We start from the raw sequence: 17796 nt of genomic DNA on the forward strand, positions 1-17796 counted from the left end.
AGCTATGATTCCTAATTTGTAGCTCTGTATATACACAATCCATGACAATATAAACAAAATAAAAAATAAAAAGTATTGAGAGCACACTATATACAGTCCTTAAGGCACCCCTAACAGTCCTGGTTTTAAGATCCTGCTAAAGCACAGATGACTAATTAGTACCTCTGTCAGTTTGACTTCACTATACCATATGGGTACAAGCATCGATCTCCTTAAATCTGTTTGGATGTTTTGAGGACTGCTTTTCTGAGCCTCTGCAGTCCACCAAATAAGAAGTCCCTATTTTTATTGTGCACATAAAAGGTGTCAGATTTAACCGGATAAAGCAGCTAAAATCTACTAAACTAATCGTTTAGCAAAAATAAAATAAAAAAAAAAGACATTTGAGCTCTCCAACCCCAGGGGATGTGAGCAGAAATTCCAACCCTGGCAACTGTTCATACAAGAACGAAGCAACAATTGAATTGCTCGATTGGGCAATAAAGCAGCAGTCTGCTATGCAAAAAATGATTTTATATTGCTCGTATTGTTGCAGTAAATAACTGGTCTCAGGAATTTGTGCCCAGAGCAGAGATTGGAGCAGAGGGCAGTGGTACAACTTCTACTTAAATAAAATTAAATGTACGATTTTACTTTGTGTGTGGGTGTTTGCATCTCATTCAATTGCACATGCCTAAAGTGGTTATGGGCTCTACACATGGAGCGATAGTCAGCCACTTTCTGAGTGATTTTACATAAATCGCTCAGAAAGTGTCCGACTATTGCGATGTGTGTAGCCCACACAGCAATACAAATGCACGGCCCTGTTGTACTGCGATAGAGAACAGCCCTGCTAGTTGGGTTCGCTCAGAAGGCCCACACATCACTGCATGTGTGGTGGCCGCCTGAGCAATCACTGCAGCCACCGTCGGATCTGCTTGTGGAAGGCTTCTCCTCCTCTCCGTTCTCCAGCTAGTAAAGGCGGACTCTCCGCGGGCAGCTCGCCATCCTCCAGCACCAATGGAGGAAGAGGTAGAGTGGTGCTGCAGCTTCTTGGCAAGCAGGAGGAAGGGCGCACAGCGGCTAGTGGCGCTCTCTAACTTCCCCAAAGTTAGTAGCATCCAGTTCTCCGCCTCAGCAGGTGCACCCTTCCTCCTGTATATGTGTGTTTGGAACTACAAGTCCCAGCAGAGGCGCAACACATGGCCTAGCTGGGAGGGGATACAGGGGGGGGGGGGGGGCTCCACTATATCACCAACTTATATATGTTTTGGGGGGGAGGGGACACTATATCACCAACATTTAATGTTTCGGGGGGGGGGGGGGTGCACTGGCCACCAATGTTTTTAAATATTCCACTCCCATAGCCCAGGCTGACCAGCCACAGAGGTAATGCTTTGGTCAGGGGACCTTATATAAGTGTCCTTCCAATTCAGGGCATTCTCGACTGATGGTACATCGCTACTAGCCCTGACAGATTGCCAAGCACACAGCGCTGACACATAGCTATGTGCTGATCGATCTTGCTAAGCATTCTAAATGATCTAGAGTCACTCAGCAAATCTCCCCGTTCCTAGGCCGCTTAAAAAACATAGCATAGATTTAACCTGTAGGACAATGGGGGCAGAAGTACTGTGACATTTATCAGTTATTTATATAGCACACAAATATTCTGCAGCACTTTACAGAGAATATTTGAACATTCACATCAGTCCCTGCCCCAGTGGAGCTTACCATCTATATTCCCTACCACATGTACACACACATTCTAGGGTTAATTATGTTGGTAGCCAATTAGCCTACCAGTATATTTTTGGATTGTGGGAGGAAACCGAAGTCCCCAAAGGAAACCCATACAAGTAAGGTGAGAATATACAAACGCCGCACAGTTAGGGCCAATGGTGGGAATGGAACCCATGACCTCAGCGCTGGGAGGCAGTAATGCTGACCATTACACCACCCGCATGATAGATAGATATTTTTTTTTTTTTACATATTTTCTCAATCACATTTCAGACATTCCATAGATTCCAGAACTTCCCGAGATTATATAAACAAACCAAAAAACGTTAGTTACCCAGCCTCAAACCCCAACAGAGTTATCCAATTTAGAGGCACTTAGAAAGCTGTCAAGACATCATCTGACAGGGTGATAAACTGCATTCTATTCTAACAACACATACATCCAGATTAGCTCTGGTTTCAATTAACAAGTCACAATAAAAGAACACAGATAAAATCAGCATTCAGGCTATAGCACCTTAAAGAATTTGTATCATTTTTTATATGGCACGTCAAAAGGTTCCACAGCACCTAGCAAAATACACAAACAAATGAGCAAAAGAAAAGGATTTAAGGGGCCTACGCATGGGGAGATGTGCTGAGCATTCTGAGTGATGCTAGATTGTGTCAGCGCTGTGTGCTGAGCGATCGGTAACGGCCAGTGTTCTCCATTGAGAACACTGGCCAAGACCGATTAATAATCAGCATGCTGGATTTTAATCGCCATGTGAAAGTAACGCGCACTATGGCCCCTACACACCAGGGATGTGCGGTGGGGTAAATGGCTAAGGATTCCCTGGCAAGTACCAGAGCCAGATTTGCACTCAATTTATGAGCCACGGAGTACATTATACACATGTGCAGCAGTACATACTGCTAGAGAGTCGCTGAGTTTTAATAAGGGATGTACAGAAAAGGTAGCCAGGTGAGGCACTTTTTTCTCCAGTTTGACTATAAAAATGATTAGAATAATACAAAGATTTATCTTATATATTCTTTGTATTTTTGACATACTTTCTAAACTCAAAACTCCAGCATATACGTTTCACCCCACTGCTATACACGGTGCGATGTAGGATAATTTTCTAAGCGGTCTAGTGTAATCGCTTAGAAAATGCCCATAAATCTCTAAAGCTGGGCATACATCAAGGCGATTTGGTCCGATTGCGACCAATCGCCTCGTTAAATCGGACCAAATCGTATCTCCCTGACATGTAGTCGGGTCCGATGCGCGGTCCCGTGCGCATCGGACCCAACTAGGTGGTCGGACCGGCTGGCCATCCGACCACTCGTTCTGGGACGGGCGCTAAGCAGGGACGCATGCGATACATCACAAGTGTCCCTGGCTTGCAGTCCATCGGGTGTCCGTACACTGCTGCGAGACGTCGCAGGCAGTTTATGGGCACCTTTACTGTGTAGGTCCCATTACAGTAAAGACAATGTAGAACAAGTAGATGGTGTATAAACATTGCTGTATCAGTGGGTGGCAGGTGCAGTGGAAGGAAGCAGAGTAGACAATTGTTTAAAGGTCCCCATACACTAGTCAGATTTGGTTCGATTTCACTTCAACAGATCAGGCCTATAAAATCAGATAAAAACGGCCAAATCAGATGCGTCTGACATCCGGACAGATACACTGTCCCGTGTGGATATTGGACATGCTGCACGTCAGACCACTGACTCCTCCCTTCAGGTAGCGGGGAACTGGATCACATGCACTCTCGATACCCCAGGCAGCTCGCAAGCTTCAAATCTATAGATTGTAAGCTTGCAGCAGGGCCCTCTTACCCAGTTTGTTTTATCTCTGTGTACAACTGTAAAGCGTAACGGAATCTGCTGCGCTATATAATGCTGCTTTCCCACTGCCAAACCTGCTCTGACCCATTATTTTTAAACGTTTCTTTAACCGAGTCAGAGCAAGTTTAACCCCATTCACACTGCATGTTCTAAATGGTATATTGCTGATTAATTACTGTTTTTGTACCTTTCACATTGCACCCGTTGTGAAAGGTACACGGTAATTAACCAGTAATATACCATGCAGTAGGCAGCAGCTAGTAACACTCCCTCCCCTAGTACCTGGCAGCGAGGTAGGCAGCGGGCATCCATGGGTCACTAGGAGGGAGCGGATCCCACTCATTACATATACGAATATGAATTAGCCGCTCATTACATATTCGTGAATGAGCTGCTCATTACATATGCGCATATGTAATTAGCGGGCCCGCTAGTTACCATTTGCGGCAGGGACCCCGCCGATGAAATCACAATCTCCTAATGGACCTGCTTCCTCCGCCTGAGCACAGACCTGGATCCCCAGGATTGCTGCCAGGTACCAGGGGAGGAGGGGGAAAGCGGGGTAGGAGCTGCAAGGTACCAGGGGAGGGAAGGAGGGGCAGGACAAAGGACAGGTACCAGGGAAGGGGGGAGACCAGTGTGGGATACCGTTTAAGACCCTTTCCCACTGTCCAAAAAAAAATGGGTCTCAAACGGGTAGGACACTGCTTTTTACCCGTTTAACAAACACCGGTACCAACACAAAATGTCCGCCCCTATACAGCAGACAGTTTCAGAGAACTGTCTGCTATATGGGGCGGACATTTTATTGTGGTCCGTCTCACTAGCAGAAGAATGAAGCCAGCAAGGGAGCCGGGAAGGGACCAGCAAGACAGGTAAGGCTGCGGGCGGCAGATGGGCGGACGGGAGGGGGCTAACTATAGCACCACAGCCCCCCGGTGCCCACACATGCACAGCGCCCCCCCGCAGCCGCGGTGCTATAGTTACGCCTCTGCCGATAGTCTAGTAAAGCATGCTGCTACTTGTAGCATCACAACAGCCGGAGAGCCACAGGTCAGCCAGGACTACACTGCACACCAGTAACTAATTTATATATCAAGTAGTTCTAATGACAAGGCCAGCAAGTGTAATACAGTTCTAATCCTTACGGATGTGATTTTTAAATGCAATGCAAATAGTAAATTAGGTAAAATACTTGCAATGCTTAATTATGCTGGGATACATTCCAGATAAGTGGTCCCATTAATACACAGGCATTCCTAAACATCTCAACATATAAAACTGCCCTGCGCTGACTGGAGAGGAGTCCAAGACCACAGGATGACAGGAGGTTATGGGAACCGGACTGCAGGAATGAGAACGCTGTTATCCCAGCTGGGAAGCTTCTAGCTCTGATCTAGGTCATTACTGGGATGAAGAGAAGGAAGCCAAAATTCAATGAGAAAATCCAAGCTGGGGTTCAGAGATAGGATTAATAGGATCACAAGACAAAGCCATGGGGTAAACATTCTTGTGAAATAACCCTTTATGCTACAGTAATGGAACGCTGCCTTATACAGACACAGACATACGCTTATCAGCAACTCTGAGAAGACACAATCTACCTATATATTTGTAGCGCTTGATTACTAGGATATTAAATCAGGATTATTGACATTTTCCAGCATTGCCTAAAATCCAAGTTGTAAATGTACAGATTTAAGAATAATACATTACGGCCCTCATTATGGTTGACCCACAAAGCATCAAAATTCGCAGCTTTGCAAGTCATATAAATGCCACCTGCAGGAACGCGAGTTCTTGTTGCTAAACTTCAGAAGTACGAGAAGTCTGGAAAGTCCATTTGTGGGACTTGCTAAACATCTTTGTAATCCAGTTATTTCTCTTCGGTAAAACATGACAGATGCACTGGCATTGTCGATACATTTGCTAGCCAGAATGAAAGCCTGATTTTCCCTGCTATATTATGAAACTCCTTTGCTACTGTTTTCATTAGCCTGCACTAGATTGTGCCTCCCCCTGTGTTCTCATGCTGCTCATTTAAAACCTATTTGTGGATAATTGTCATAATCTTCCTACTTAGGAAGAGATCGTTCACACAATACAAGGTAGTGGGTAACAGGCAACACGTGGATGCTTGATAGCAGCAAAGTCGCTAGGCAGTGCGGAGATGGCTGGGATACAGTTCCTCTCTCAGTAGCATTCATTGGAGTAACTATTACAGAATCTAACATACCTGAAAAAGCAGTTCTAGCCATCAAAGAGTGACAAGATCCACAGACCTGGGCAGGGGGTGTGAGGAGTAGAGATGCCAATCCCGGGGCATATATTCAATCCCCCAGAATCAGGATTGAAAAATGCTCAATCCCAGAATTGACATCCGTAACATAAAAACGCCTCCTGCCCACCACATTAGCAGTTGGAGGCAGTGGGTGGGTGTTGTGCCAGGTGGCGAAGGAGCTACTCCTGAAGTGGCGCTGGGAGCGGGCTGTGAGGATTCCGGCAGCGGTACAGCAGGCTCAGCCTGCGCAGTGTGACCTATGACCTAGTCATGTTGCGCATGCCGCGCAGCTAGGTCGGGAACAGCCAGGCAGCTACTGAGCAAGTGCTCAGACACTGCCCAGCATTAGACTGCACATGTGGAGTCTAATCCAGAAATTGGAGTATCCTGGAAATGTTTTGGGCCAAATCCTGCCGATCCCAGGATTGGCCACCCTAGTGGGGAGTAACCTGTGTTCACACTTCACAAATCAATGAAACACGTTGTGAGACTTCACCCTCTCTGGTCTAATACTAAACATGCATTAAATTGACAGTTTACAGAGAATATCACCACTACAGGTAACTTCTCCTAAATTTGTCATCATGTACATTTAACTACTAAATGTGTTCTGTTACAACGTAAACATCCATCACACAGTGTTTTCCAGAGAACACATTTTATTCATCCCCATCAGTTCCTGTCCCAGTGGAACCTACAACAAACACATACACACAAAACGCCAAGATCAGAAGTAAATATGTATTATGGAGAACGGGAGGAAACCAGCACTTGCATGGTGAGAGCATACAAACTCCACAGAGTGGCTTAGAAACTAAACTCATGACCTCAGGGGTGTGAAGAAGTACCGACTACACCAGGGGTAGCCAACTCCAGTCCTCGAGAGCTAGCAACAGTGCATGTTTCCCATGTGTCCTCACAGAATCACAAGTGAAGTATTTAGCTCCACCTGTAGATCTTTTGAAGTGTGTCAGTGAGTAACGAGTACAGCTGTGTACCTGCAAGGTGAGCTGGAAAATGTGCACTGTTGGTAGCTCTAGAGGACTGAAGTTGGCTACCCCTTGACTACACCATGTATCTTGCTACATTGTATTTTAGGCAATAAACTTAGATTTTATTATGGCGTACAAGACCAATAAGCGTATTCAAGGTGTGTCGATATTTCTGATAATAATCGGTACATCTATTCAATGTGGCTGTTTACGACCGCATTGAAGGCTGTCTGGTTTGACTTTTTAAGAAGTTGAATCTGCATGGTTGAAAACAGATGCTGGATTGACAAATCAGTTTGCCCAAACACACGTGGACTCCAACAATCCACTTCTATTCTTACTGTTGTAACGTTTCCAACAAAAGATTTAATATAGACTGTCAAATTGACGTCGTATTGGCCATGATTCTGACAGACAGAAATGTTCCGACAGTCAGGTATTCAAACATTGAATACCCCCTAAGTCATAAGACGGAATGTAGTGAAAAGGTAGACAATGTCAACAGTAATTATATTGGCAACGGCAAAATGGGAGGTTACGATTAGCCTGCAATCACACCCAATAAAACATCATTCTTGCCTTAAAGATGGATTTCATAGCCAAATAAATCCACTGTCCTAGTAGTTAAAAAGAGTTAACAAATGAAACTATACTGCACTGCTATGAGCTTTAAAAAAAAAAAAAATACACACACATATATATAATGGACGCCGATTGTTCACCATTTTAGATCCTGAGGAATTTTCACAGGAAATTAAGCTTTGTTATTCTGTACCCTGCTCAGCACCAGCCGAAAGCCACTGCTCCACCCGCTAGTCATGTTTAAAATGTTACTAAATTAAAGAAATAATCCAAATGTCAGTCACATAGATGTGCAACGTGAGCAAAGAACAAACAAATGATAAATGAAAGCAGACATCTCCCAGTTCACATTAGGTTCTTAGCCAGTCAAGGAAAATGGGATTTGCATAACAGAATCCGTAATGTAGACTGCTTCAGTAACTGAAATACATACTGATAGGGTTAAATATGCGCATGGAAAGTTAACCAGACTCATGAGTGGCAAGTAATGACTTTAAAAGTAGACCTAATGGACATTCAACTGTACCCACAGCACATACACCATACAGCAACATAAGAAATAGGTCAAGGTACAAAATTTGGCAGTTTGTTATGCAGAGGTCTTTCAGTGGGTATAGAAAGTATTGTAAAGAAAAGTGGAAAACTGCAACCTTCAAACATTTTAGAAACAAAATAAATAAAAATATTTATGAACAGTTTCGTACAGGAGAGAATGGGCAGCATTAACCTAAATAAGGATTCACCAAGCTTAATAAATCTGCCCCTGACTGTTACAAACAGAAAGGTTTGTTAAAGCAACGGATCGTAATACGCTGCTGCATAGTGGAAGTTTGAATCTACCGCCCCTTTAATATATGGTCTACCGTACTTAGAAATGTTGTGGATGTGACGAATTACAAGTGACCAGTCCAAAATTGACGATGTGCTTGATCAGATGATTTTAAAAAAATTAGTAAAAACTTGGCTATAGTCAAAAAGATCTTTTGTCTATAAAAAGCAAGGTACTACTAGCGACTCATAGGGAACAGACTTTGTTGCCTGGACAGCTCCATGATAATAAATAATAATTGTAATAGTATAATATAGTATTTGTATTCCAAAGGATTCATTATTTTGGCATTTGCACTTGTTTATATATTTTTGGTATACCGGTTATGTTTTAAAGATCACTTGTATTATCTCCAGTGTAACTTCCCGACCCAAGTGTGGAGGCTCTTCCCAGTGACATCATCTAGAGTTGCAGAGGAGGATTCCGATGTGCAGCAGTGGATGGCCGGGGGAGCCTCACACAGTTGAGTCCGGTTAACAACAAGCAATGTGAGCGTCTCTATTGTATATAATCAGGGATAGCCAACTCCAGTCCTCAAGAGCTACCAACAGTGCACATTTTCCAGCTCACCTTGCAGGTGCACAGCTGTACTCATTACTCACTGACACATTTTAAAAGATCCACAGGTGGAGCCAATTACTTCACTTATGATTCTGTGAGGAGACATGGAAAATGTGCACTGTTGGTAGCTCTCGAGGACTGGAGTTGGCTACCACTGGTATATATGTTTGTGCTTTTGTACTGTGGCTTTGTCCCCAAAACATGTTGGAATTGGAATAAAGTAACTTACCTGCATTGACTTCAGAGTGCTTGTTAGTTACATTCGGCCGTGAGAGGGCTGTGTGCACACACATACAAAGCTGGTTTAAAGTCAAAGTCCACCACTTCAGCAATGGGGTAGATAGTGCTGCAATACCAATAGTAATCACGCAATGGAACAATGGGGCATTAAAGCCCACAATCAAGATGGCCACCAGAGACTCGACACCCATATGCAATAAAATCTGAATACCACCCCATACAGAGCCATCACACTCCCTGAAGAAGACTCTGCACGGTTCGACACGCCTTGGAGCATCACACCATTGGATACTCTCACTGCCGGGAGATTTTGGCCCCGTGACCAATAAACCTGCATTCTATATATATTATGGCATATCTTGTTATTTATACTCTGGTATAGACAGTTTAGTAGAGCTAGTACTATGTCAAATTATTCTGTGCATAAATAAGTTCCTGTAAATATTCACAATAGTCGCATAAGAAAATTTATTCCAGTTCATTCGTTCTTCAGCAGATATAGATTTCCAAAGCAACAAATAGACTAGCATAGTCCTCCTCAGTATTCACACTGTTCCTTATACTCCCACTTACTCCAGATATTGCTAATTCTATGAGAGAAGTCAATGGTGATGGGTATGGGCAGCACGAGGTGAGCAGGCAGAATTGTGAGGACTTATTTTGTGTACATCTAACTACTGTACTCACTTGTACATGAACTCTGGCCCAGAGGACAGGGCAACGACATCAAAGCGCATCTAGTACCATCAGTCACATGCACCCACTCATGCATGGACCTTTTACTTCTAGCTGACAGCAGTCCTGCATAAATGGCTCTTCCAAAAAGTACCAGACAATAAAAAAAGCCCACAATCACACACAGCACTTATTCCAAAAGTTCCCATACACCCCTTGTGGTTGTCAAAATCCACCTTATGCTGCTCAGATCACCACTTGCTACAGAGTGCCACCCCAGGCCATACAACCTTGTGCCAACTACTGCCTTAGATGCAGATTTTTAATTGTTCCCAATGAGGTAATTATAAGATATAATTGATATAAATTACATTTCAATGAGGATACTAATTTCATGTAAATCAACATGCTTCATGGTTTTCTGACTTACATTTTATTATTATAATGATGTTCATTCTCATTGGTCCCACCATGTGTTCAAATTGGCTGCATTATCCGTGGTGTAGTGCAATTACGGTGAGGAAATAAAATATATATTACCATGCTACCATCTCAATATACAGATGTAGCCACACTAATCATTGCAGCACCAACCGCTACATGGCAAATGAAGCAGTCCGGTTGCCGTGCTCTTGCATCCATTTTGCTCTCGTGGGTTATACACTAAAGTGGCGATTCAGATGCGACACTGGAGCCCCAGACAAGCATGAGCATCCGTGGCACAGCAAGGATGAGGAGCGCGGCTATATCTGTGCATTTTTTCTTGACGTTGATGGAACAGATGACATACACTAATCAGTATTTAAAGAGGGAAAAGGTCTGTTTAGACCAATCTGAAACAATGAGATTTAGTGGTATATATGTGTGGGTGGACTGTTCTCAGATGCCACCCCACCCATGACGCTCAGCAAACCTAAAGATAAAATGCTTGATGTGACCTTGCAGGCCCAGCAAGTTTCTCATAGAATGTAGTAATTCTGGTTACAGACCAGTTGTACACGCAGACACAGCTACACCACAAAACCTCCAGTCACCTCTGCAAGAGACACCTCACATGAATGGAGCAGAAATATCACAGTGACAAAATATGAACTAAAACATAACAAAGGGGTGACATTTAATCATTTAATTTTTGGGGGACAATATTACCTTGTGTTTTGGATGTTGGTATGCAACATACAGAAATGAGCTTGGGGAGATGTTCTAGCTATATAAATCGCTACTACATGACTTGTTCTGTGTGCATAAAAGAATATATGTCCCGATAGATGTGAAAAGTGTGGGCTCATACCGTGTTTCCCCGATAATAAGACACTGTCTTATTTTTTTTCCCCAACAAAAAACATCATAGGCCTTATTTTTGGTGGTAGGGCTTATTTTAAAGTATCATGACCCCAGTCCTTCTTACACAGCCCCCATTCCTCCTTTTAAAGTCACATGCCCGAGTCCTTCTTACACAGCCCCCATTCCTTCTTTTAAAGTCACATGCCCGAGTCCTTCTTACACAGCCCCCATTCCTTCTTTTAAAGTCACATGCCCGAGTCCTTCTTACACAGCCCCCATTCCTTCTTTTAAAGTCACATGCCCCCGAGTCCTGCTCCTCACCAACAATACAGCACCTTTCAGTTCTTCTTCTTCTTGTTTTCTGCCTGCGCCACTGCTCCCTCCGTGTACAGCAGCCGCGTGATGTGCACAGTGCATCCCTGGGACCGGGAGCTGCAACAGCTTCTACGGTACAGTAGAAGCCTGTACAAGCAAGGCGGCGTTGAAGGGGGTTAGCGGGGGTGGAGATGGGGTTACAGAAGTTAGTGCACCCACTTAGGGAAATTTTTATAGGGCTTATTTTCGGGGGATGTCTTATTTTGGACCAGTGTCCAAAATCTGGGGTAGGGCTTATTTTCGGGGAGGTCTTATTATTGGGGAAACACGGTAGCTTAAATAAGTGCCAGGCCTTTAGGTCTAACTAGCAACTGTTTACTCTTCCAAGCCTTCTAGCCAGTGTGAATGATGCTGTGTTTACAAACATATTGCATCGGCTCTGTAGAACAGCATCTAAAGATATTTTGGTCCATTGTGCTGGTCAACATGGGAAAAGGTCGACAAGTCATTAGTTCGACAGTGTCTAGGTCAAAAGGTCGACATGGGGTTTTTCACCGTTTTGTTTGAGCCAACATGTGCAGACATGCAGTATTTCATGCCCTACCATCCACTGGGAGAATAAAATAGTGTGCCCGAAGTATTGCGAGTGCAGCGAGTGATGCGGTGCACTTTAAACCATGTCCATGTCGACTCTTGACATTTGGGTCAAAAAAAAACAGTGAAAAACCCCATGTCGACCTTTTGACTCAACCTGATCTGTTGACCTAGAACCATGTCAAGCATCATGCTGTAGACCAAATGACCCCAACCCAATGTAGGTGCCCACCAAAATATTTTACTAAAACCGTAACCACTTACCTCCAATTGCCAAGCAAAACTATTGCAAAGGGTATCAGAAATTAAGGGGAAAAAAAAAACATAGTATTATGACAGCGCTAACAAAAAAAGAAAACAGCAACTTGCCAAGGACTGTGGGCTGGGTTGCACAGAAACTTTGATCTTTAGCCAGTGATTGATTGCAATGTGCTCTTTAGGATAGCAGTGAAGGAGGCAGCCAAGACAGTTATCAGTGTCAAAAGACAGGCTAGACACTGCTTCAAATGTAATCAGTCTGGCTGCCAATACAGCAGCACATAATACAATGACGCTTTTGCCCAAGTACTATACTAGATGCACCATAGACTTCTGGTCTATTAATTGAAGAAAACTAGCTTGGACAATGAGAAATGGACAAGCAAGCTTACATATGCTGAATATGTGTGCTTTTTAAGACTAAAGTCACCCCCACACTGCAATAAAATTAGTCCCTCCATCATCTGCAAATGAACAGACAAGGAAGCGGATGGTTAACGATGGCTGCAACATGGCCTCTGCTCCATCCCCCTCCACCGCTGTGTGCCGACTTTGGCAAACAGATAGACAAAACAAAACAAAGACCAAGGTGATCACCCGGTGTGTGTACAGGACAAGAGAGACCAGTTTATTTTGGAAAAGATAAACGCTGCATAGGACCAATACCCAATAAACCACCCCAGCATCAGCAAGTGTGTATGCACTTGCCGATGCTGGCACCTGGCGACGACTGATATCCGCAGCAGCGGTTATTGATAGGTGCTGGGGCTAACTTCCAGCTAAAATCCCTGCTAAGCAGGTAAAGGATATACAATGAAATAGCCTGATTTTTAAAGGCGTGGGAAAAGAGTCATCAGACTCAGAAACAAACTAGTTCAATGTATTTTTCCTGTGTGTGTGAACTACAAACTGACATTTTTATGATCACAGTCAGACACTTGTTGCAAAATGCTTCCAAAATGGTCAAGTGTTTTGCCACTTCGATGTCATCTCCTTCATATAGCAACTGTCTGTCGATCATTCTGCATCCTTATCCCCACTATGACCACCAAAGCACAGCAGCAGCCCTAAAGCATGTACAATAGAAAAAACATCCACCTCTCAATGTGGCCAATAAGAACACCATCTGATCAGTCGTCCAGTGTGAGCCTCCTTCTCCACACACAAATACAGTATAGCCGACATATTGGTCTGATTTCTGCTCGCACCCCAAGAGGTATGCGAGCAGAAATCCAGTAGCACGCTGATTAGAATAGCTCTGGGAGTTCCCTCACAGCACTAGTCACAAAGCACTGTATTGAATCTATGGTATACAGAACACATGATGGTATGTGACCGCTGTTTAGAACAATTTAGATTCATGTTCATCTGTCCATCATGTACACGCGTGTGGAATCTGCATTCCAGTAGTCAATGTACTTTCAGAGCATGCATGCACGTTACACCGCTGCTGAACCTCCTCAATTAGCAAATACTGCCATACAGCGTTATGACACTAGTTGTAGTTGAATAGTAACTATACATCGCGGACCCAAATCAGGGTGTATGGTTCAGCAAGCCTGGAGCTCACACTTACCTCCCATGACAATAGTGTCAAGTCCTACAGTTCCCAGCAGAAATAAAGTGACTGTCATGAACAAAATACTGTAGATGAGTGAACCTAGATACACCATTATTTTTTAGAGACCCTTTCACACCAAGGTGCACCTGGGAAGACCCATCAATATCCCAGTAGCTGACTGCTTTATTATAAGAACAAACAGAATGGCATATTTTGTATTTTTTTTAAACAATGTTCTTATTCAGAAGACAAAATAACCTAAAAAGCAGAAATCAAGTTTCTTTAGAATGTGTGCACTAGGATAGATTTTGCTGGGGTCTGGCACTCCCATAAGCATGCTGCAACAACCGTGGTGCCCTGCTGGTACAATGTAATATGCAGGTAAGTGTCCACAGACACAATGGGGCAGCACTCAAATCGGGTTTATAACATTGGAAATAAATGCAGACCGACAACTGCTATGGTCCGATGTTTCAGAATGTTTATTACCTTTTTCAAAGATAGAAAGTAATAAACTTATCAAAACATCAGACCATAGCAGTTGTCGGTCTGCATTTATTTCCAATGTTATAATCCCAATCTGAGTGCTGCTCCATTGTGTCTGTGGACACTTACATATATACACATACATACATACAGTTTTGGTTCGTGAAAATGTGCATGTGGGCAGAACTGCCTTTCTGTGTGTCTGAAATCATCACACTGAATAGAACATTTACTAATCCAGACATAAAAGTGTCAAGAAACACTGGCAGGCAAAAACCTGCAATGTGTGATACATTGCATAGATTGTTTAAGCAAGCGGCTAACATGGAGATGCACAATTTAAGCACTATGGCCAAATACATGGATTTTTGTTTAGATTTGAGAATTAGACACCAGACCAATTACCACAAGTCTATTATCTTTCCCAATTTACTGAAAATAAGAAAACTGTAGTCAGTACACTAACAGAAAATACACAAAATGTTGGTGAACAGCGCTGTTCACCTTCAGCACAGATTTGTCCTTAATTTATACTTTAAGAGGAGAGCTGCGACTGATGTTCTGCTATTAGATTGCCATTGGTGGATTTTCCTAAATTTTGAGGTTTATTCAACTAGCAGATTAACATATGAGCTATTCAATTAGCAGCCTGTTTTCTCATGCAATAAGCCATGCACGCACATTAACTCAAAATGTTGTCTGAAAGCCACCAATCCGGAATGGTGATCCAGGGTCACCGACCTTGCAATTGACCTGGGTTTTCCCAGGTCTTTCTTCCCAGCTTGGTGACCTGGGTTAAGTGTGAATGATTCCGCCCTGGAATCTGCTTTCTGGCTGCTTAAAAATGGTTCTAATTGGCCAGGAAGGGCCACATGGTGCTTGCTGACATCAGTGGTAACAGGAGAGGGACAGATGCCACACAAGAGGAACATAGCACAGAGAAGTGCCTTGTTCGCAAGATATATGTTTATATAAAGACGTTAACAAAAAAAAATTATTACTTGAAAAAAAAAAAAAAAAAAAAAACGTTTGAAAAGGAAAACTGGTGTGGTATTTTTATTGTTATATGATACATGGATTGTAAATTTTAAGACTGTAAACCACACCCAGTCCATTTAAGGCTGTCCCCACATTTGCATGTCCTCATTATTGTGTTCCTGCAAACCATCCCCTTATGATGACACAGCCTTAAAAACTGTAGAAGTCATCTTATGTCTAAAAGAGGCCAACCCAGGAATTTCCTAGGTCTGTGAAGCAGTGTGAAAGGGGATCTCTATAAAAAACCTGGGATTTTGCAGAAGAGAAAATCCCGGGTCTGAGCAGGGAAATTTCCAGTCATCGAGTCTACATAGATCACATGTCAACACAATTAACTGTTGACAAACAGAAATTGCGGTCTACTGTTATCTGGCCAAACAGCAGAAGTGTTTTAAGGTTTCCACTGGCCCCGTAAGGAGCAGTTTCAGTAGTGTACCTGTGATATTGTGGACATTGTAACCATTCTGTATTTGAAGCATTTTGACAATCTAATGTCAACATTGTGATGTTAATATTAGGATCTTCTAACCAGACACCAGCATTATGCAGTGGTGTCAGAACGTGCATCCTCATACAGTAGCTGCATGTAATGTCCACATCTGTATTCAAGGTACTGTAAAGTTAACGCCCACTTCAGACCAGATAAGGACATTTACTTGAAAAAAAAAAAAAAAAAACACGACTATATTTTTCGGTTACGTTAATACATTTACAAAAAGAGGCCAAATTAATTCTAATGACTGATCGTGCATTGTACTAAAATCATAAATGCAAAGAGGTTTTATGGTCAACATATGAAGAAAGGTTTGCCAGTCTTTCCAAGTGTTTCTCTGGTCACAGAGACCCAGTCCAAAAAATAAAAACAACAACCAAACATAAATAAAGGCTGCATAATATTGTGCGGGCAAATAGGAATTATCAGAGAAACAGCAGAACACAGCATGACAAAGTACAGGCACATTTGGAAAGTTTACTACCATGTGTTACAGTAGCAAATGCAAAAATACAGTGTCTGTAACGTTCACAAAGCATCTTAAATAACAGGAATCACTTTTATCAAAGCACTGCACTGGCCAGGAAAGAGTACATGTGCCACAGATCGCAGCTGTACTACACCAGGTACACCTAGTAAGGGGACAGGAGAGGATGCAGATTATCCTGACACCATGGCAGCAGACTCTGAGCTCCTGTCACACAGTTGGCAAGCACAAGTGGCATGTGGGCGGCAGGGCAGGCACCGTCACATGGGCAGAGACACTCCTGTGGCTTCACATCAACCATCCCAGAGAACACAATGCACACTACATACACTAGAACACTAACAGCAGGTGACGGCTATCTGATGCATCGCTGCTTCAGGAGTTGAGCAGAAAGTTCTAAGTGATGGCAGTAACATGGGCAGCGCTGCCCCTCCAGCCAGGGATGCATTACACCTGAGCGCTAGCAGGCATATCACGGTGTCACATACAGAGATGCACACCCTTCACAGCGGCAGTCCTGGGCACTATATACAGCTTGGTTGCACATGCCCAGGGCTTGCAGCAGGCACTACACATCTCAGTCACCCATACACAGCGCCAACACCAGAGACAGAGCATCCCTGGCTGCCATGCACAGCGGTACCCGGATATCCTCTGCCCCGGCACAGCAGCAGGCCGGGCACACCCCCCTCACCGCAGGTGATACGCCGGCAGACAAGCAGCGGTATGCGGGGAAAAACTTCTGCTGCTGCCAGGGGAAACTTTCCATCCAGCGCTGTCATACCCCTGCATGTGCCCGGCGCCCCCTCACCCGCACGGCGCCCCGCAGCGCCCCCAGCACTCACCCGCTCGACATCAGTGGCAGCCATGCTGTGTGCTGCTGTGCGCGTCAGTCCCCGGCCGCCGTCTCCCTGTGTACAGGCGGAATCCCTGCTCTCTCAATGGGATCCAATATGGCCACTGTACTTCCTGGAAACTCCCATCAGCATTAGAGAGAGAGCGCCGCGTCCTGCTGTTGCTGCCTCCCACAGGCCTGCTCAGCGCTCTCAGCACCCGGGCTCCCCGCCTGCTGATAGATCCGGACACACACACTCACAGCGCCCGGCACTCGCGCTCGACCCGCCCTTAACCCGATGATCCCACCCACTACTAATGCAAGGCATTCTGGGAAGTGTGGTCCGGAGGATGCTGTCATGGACAGACAATGCACATGCTGCTGCTGCCGCCGCTGGGCTGGGGTAGTGGGGTCACCTCTCCGGGATGCCTGCTGGGGTATAACCGGTGTACACTACATACCCGCAGCCTGGGATTGGGGCGAGTAATGGCGCATGTGAGACCCAGGCTGAGAACAGCGCCCTGCACTGGAAGGCCGACGTACAGTATTATGTTCATGTTAACGTTGCCAGTCCCCAGTGCTCTCCGAGCAGTACGCGTTTGCTGCCCTCTATAGAAATCTTGCTGGTACTGCATTTACCCCAAGGAAAGTAGGAAAAAGCGTCAGTGGCCCCTCATCCACTACGCATGCATAGCTGAGCTGCAAATCTCTTCAGAATTCCCTAAAA

General features: G+C 44.2%; 1 protein-coding gene across 1 annotated transcript in view; it reads right to left on the reverse strand.

Annotated features, from left to right (window-relative positions):
- Positions 1-17344, reverse strand: part of SEPTIN8 (septin 8) — a 60849-nt gene extending 43505 nt beyond the window's left edge. The window contains exon 1 of the mRNA XM_083181941.1: positions 17080-17344. Coding sequence (XP_083038067.1) covers positions 17080-17103 — 24 coding nt within the window. The 5' untranslated portion in view covers positions 17104-17344. The remainder of the gene's footprint in view (positions 1-17079) is intronic.
- Positions 17345-17796: the final 452 nt, after the last annotated feature.

Source organism: Crinia signifera, chromosome 4, assembly GCF_055691185.1.
Source record: "Crinia signifera chromosome 4, ASM5569118v1, whole genome shotgun sequence".
Lineage (NCBI taxonomy): Eukaryota > Metazoa > Chordata > Amphibia > Anura > Myobatrachidae > Crinia > Crinia signifera.